The sequence below is a fragment of the Quercus suber genome, unplaced genomic scaffold, assembly GCF_002906115.3.
Source record: "Quercus suber isolate HL8 unplaced genomic scaffold, Cork oak 2.0 scaffold_80, whole genome shotgun sequence".
NCBI classification, from domain to species: Eukaryota; Viridiplantae; Streptophyta; class Magnoliopsida; order Fagales; family Fagaceae; genus Quercus; species Quercus suber.
Window position 1 is genome coordinate 1512679 of NW_027069545.1, and position 4900 is coordinate 1517578.

Here is a 4900-nt window from a genome sequence, read left to right on the forward strand (position 1 = left end):
GGTTAATAAATCATATTAGAAAACTTTTAATATTACTTTAATGGGATATATAAAAAATTGTCAAAAAAATTAATTGCTTTATTATTTTCCAATTATATGTTTCTAAAAATAGTTTATAAATCAATACCCTTAGGTGATTTGTTAACATTTTCTTTTATAATTTGTGTGTACAACCTAGGATATACAGATACAGACGCGAGTACAAATATAGGTATGGATACGACATAGCAACATGAACAATTTTTGAAAAATCATAACATGAAATGGCAGATATAATACCAATATGATATGGGTATGACACAAAAATGACACTCTAAATGAACTGTACATGCATCTTAGTGTATAGCTAGTCGTATGTATGCAATAATAATTAACATTATATATATATACATACACACACACACACACATATATATATATATATTGTTTTTTTGCTTTCTAGGCTTGTGTAATAATTACGTTGCACAAGCTGAGTCAACAAGGAGCCCAAATGGTGCTGAGATGCTGTGTTTCACCTAATAATAATTAAACAACACAGAAACGCAAATCCTCCATTGACTGTGTGCCACATATGGCAGCAGCCATTAGGTGAGAGAGAGAGATCGAAGCTTCTTTTTGTTACTGTTTTTCAAACGTGCATGTTTCCGGTACGTGAAAACATAATTTACTGTGCAGATGAGATTGAAAACTATCTTAAAATCTTGTCCCAAATACATACTATTTACTTGATTTTTTTTTTTTTTAAAAGAATTACTGACAAGGCTGTTGGTGAATACTTTTAAGAGAACACCATTAATTTGGTGAATACTTTTATGCATTTCATGTCGCTAATAGAATAATTTCATCCAGCGAAAAACTGGAAATTAATAACTTATTCTATTTTCTGAAATTGATGGTACATCAATTACAATTAATTATTTTATCAAATTATGATAAATTGTGTTGTGGTAGAAGGAGTGATAGAAATTTGTCATTAAATGATAAAATCCTAAGAATTACAATATCCCCTTTTGTTCCCATATGGTGAGGATGGTTTTAGGCTCAGTATTTTGTATAGTAATGTAGATGGAATCAGATCTGATACAACTGATTCTGTTACAATGAGAGAATACTATGCGTATCGATTGCAAGAACGTGAACATGAGGGAAATACTTTCGTAAACGGTGGGAGATTGTTTCAACAATTTGATGTAGATGCCTACACATGTATTGAAGAAATCCGGCTTATGTGGGTAAAACATAACCAAGACAAATTAAGGATAGAATTGTATAAAGGACTGAAAGATGCAGTTATGAGAGGAGATACCACCTCTGCATCTTCAGGCAAAATATTTGTTCTACCTTCAAGTTTCACTGGAAGTCCAAGGTATATGATTGAAAACTATCAAGATGCAATGGCGATTTGTAGATGGGCAGGTTATTTGGACCTATTTATTACCTTCACTTGCAACACAAGATGGCCAGAAATTGATCTTTTCCTATCTAGGAAACCTGGACAGAAAGTAGAAGATCGGCCTGATGTGGTTGCAAGAGTGTTCAAGATAAAGCTTGATCAACTTTTAAATGATTTAAAGCATGGTCAACACTTTGGGAAAGTAATTGCAGGTATTCTAAACTTTACATTTTAAATATTTTTTCCTTCTTCTCTACTTGGCTTAATAATTAATCTAAATAAATGTAACTAACTTATTGTTTTGGTGGCAGTTGTCTACACTGTTGAATATCAAAAGAGCGGGTTACCTCATGTGCACATTTTACTTTTTCTACATCATGATGACAAGCATCCTACAGCAGCAGAAATTGTTAGAATTATCTCAGCAGAAATTCCAGATTTGAATGAAGAAACTTTAGCTTATGAAGTTGTCAAACAATATATGGTCCATGGTCCTTGCGGCTCTATTAATTCAAAGGTAGATTGTATGGTTGAAAACAAATGTACAAAGCACTTCCCTAAAAAATTTTGTTCGCAAACCACTGTTGATGAAGATGGCTTCCCAATATATAGAAGAAGGAATAATGGAAGATTTGTTGAAAAAATGGAGTCAAACTTGATAATCAATTTATAGTTCCACACAATATTGAGTTATTGGTGAAATTTCAAGCACACATTAATGTCAAGTGGTGTAATTGTTCAAGATTTATCAAGTACTTATTTAAATATATATTAAAAGGACCTGATTGTGCAACTTTTATTCTTGAAGAAAATTTACATATTGATTTTTCTACTGGAGTGCAACATATGACAGATACTAATGAAGTTAAGACATATTTAAATTGTAGATATGTGTCTGCCATAGAGGCATGTTGGAGGATGTTTGAGTTTGCAATTCATCATCAAGAGCCTGTTGTTCAAAGACTCAGTTTTCACAATGAGGACAAACAACCAGTTGTTTTTGAAGATACTAATTATTTCAATAATGTTGTGGACAAGCCAGATATCGGAAAAAGCAAATTTACAGAATGGATGAAAGCGAATGCATTGTATGAAGAAGCAAGGGAATTGACTTATTCTGAATTTTCTACTAAATGGGTTTGGCATAGAAGAGACAAAGAATGGAAGTTGAGAAAATCTGGAAGATGTATTGGGCGTATATATTATGCTCATCCTACAAGTGGAGAATGGTTTTATTTGCGAATGCTACTCAATGTTATTAAAGGAGCTAGATCATTTGAGGAAATGAGAACTATAAACAATGTTGTGTATCCAACTTTTAGATCAACATGTTATGCTCTTGGTTTGCTTGATGATGATAAAGAGTGGCACGAAGCTTTGAATCATGCATCGTACTGGGCTTTAGGGAAGCAACTACGAGAACTTTTTGTTACAATGTTGATTTTTTGTGAAGTTGCAGACCCATATAAATTATGGACTTCAAATTGGCAGTTGTTATCTGAGGACATTCTGCATCATCAAAGAACAGTTTTACAATATGACAACCTACATCTTGATGACTTTCAATTACAGAACTATGCACTATGTGAAATTGAACAGATTTTGATAAAGAGTGGCAGGTCTTTGCATGAATTTAAGACAATACCATATCCAAATACATTACTTCTCAGACAAAGTAACAATAGAGTATTACAAGAAGAATTGGATTATGATAGAAACTCCTTGGCAGCAGAACATATTAAACTTCTTGCTGATCTTAATATAGATCAAAGAAATATATATGATGAAGTAATTGATTCTGTTTCAGAGAATAAAGGTGGCTTCTTTTTTGTTTATGGGCATGGAGGAATTGGAAAGACTTATCTCTGGAAAACCATTATATGCCGATTGCGCTTAGAAGGGAAGATTGTCATTGCAATTGCATCATCTAGAATTGCTGCATTATTGTTGCCTGGAAGGAGAACAGCTCATTCAAGATTTCAAATACCAATAAATGTAACAAACAGTTCAACTTGCGGTATTAAACAAGGTTCACAAATTGCAGAACTTATGACAAAAGCAAGTCTTATAGTTTGGGATGAAGCTCCTATGGCACACCGAAATTGTTTTGAAGCTGTTGATCGGTCATTAAGAGATATATTGCATTTTTCTAACTCAAATAGTGGGGAGACACCTTTTGGAGGAAAAACTATTATTCTTGGTGGTGATTTCAGGCAAATATTACCAGTGGTATCTAAAGGAAGAAGAGAACAAATAGTTGAAGCATCAATTAACTAGTCATCATTATGGAACAGTTGCAAAGTTTTCATTCTGACAATAAATATGAGGTTGACACAAAACCCAAGTGATATTGCAGCAAGGGAATTTGCTGAATGGATATTGAAAATTGGTGATGGTGAACTTGGTAATAGTGAAGGGGAAGAATTGATTGAAATACCACATGATTTATTAATTCAGCCTGGTGCTCATCCTTTCAACGATATTGTAAAAGCTACCTATCCTGACTTCGATACAAAATTTAACAATACCAAGTTTTTAGCTCCAACAAATGAAGTAGTTGAAGACATAAATGGTTACATGATTGATCTTATTAATGTTGATGAAGAGACATATCTTAGTGCAGATTCATTATGTAAAGCTTCAAGCAACATTCTAGACCAAGATGTCATGTATCCAATAGAGTTTCTCAATTCATTGAAGTTCCCTGGTATTCCAAACCATAAACTCATATTGAAAGTAGGTCTGCCAATAATGTTACTTCGAAATTTAAACCAAAGTAATGGACTTTGTAATGGTACTAGACTCTTGGTCACTCAATTATCAAAATGGGTTTTGGAGGCTTAAATAATATCAGGAACTCATACTGGAGAAAAAGTATTTATTCCAAGAATAGTCTTATCCTCTTCTAATTCCAAATGGCCCTTTGTACTAAAAAGAAGGCAGTTTCAAGTATCAGTTTTCTTTGCTATGACAATTAATAAGAGCCAAGGTCAATCTTTGCAATGTGTTGGGCTTTATTTAGATAGACCAGTTTTCAATCATGGACAGTTATATGTTGCCGTATCTAGAGTTACAAGTAAAGATGGCCTTAGGATACTTATTGTAGAAGATGATTATGTTGATCGTTTTCATACAAAAAAATATTGTCTACAAGGAAATATTCGATAATTTGCCTAAAGGTAACACATACCATCTGTTAAAATTATTTCAAATTTTTTATAATGTAAACTAGATTGTCACTTATATTGTAAACAGTTGATTTTTCTCCATTGTTGTATATAAATTTTACTAATGTTTAAAATGTTCTAATATTATAGATTCATATCGCAATGAAGTACAAAACTTTGAAGTAGATATCAATGAATGTGGTATGCAGTTGCCATAGCAAACAACCATGATCTGATCAATATTGCTATGATCATGGTTGACTAACAGGTAAGTTTTAAATTTTTTTTAAACAGAAAATAATATTAAAAAAAATGGATATAGAAATCTAAATTTTTTTTT

At 32.3% G+C, this 4900-nt stretch overlaps 1 protein-coding gene across 1 annotated transcript; it reads left to right on the forward strand.

Annotated features, from left to right (window-relative positions):
• The first annotated feature begins 1100 nt into the window (after positions 1-1100).
• LOC112027653 (uncharacterized) lies at positions 1101-4237 on the forward strand. The gene is made up of 4 exons (XM_024060304.1): positions 1101-1605; positions 1705-1884; positions 2247-3606; positions 3688-4237. The coding sequence occupies exons 1-4, from the start codon at positions 1101-1103 to the stop codon at positions 4235-4237; spliced, it is 2595 nt and encodes an 864-aa protein (XP_023916072.1).
• Positions 4238-4900: the final 663 nt, after the last annotated feature.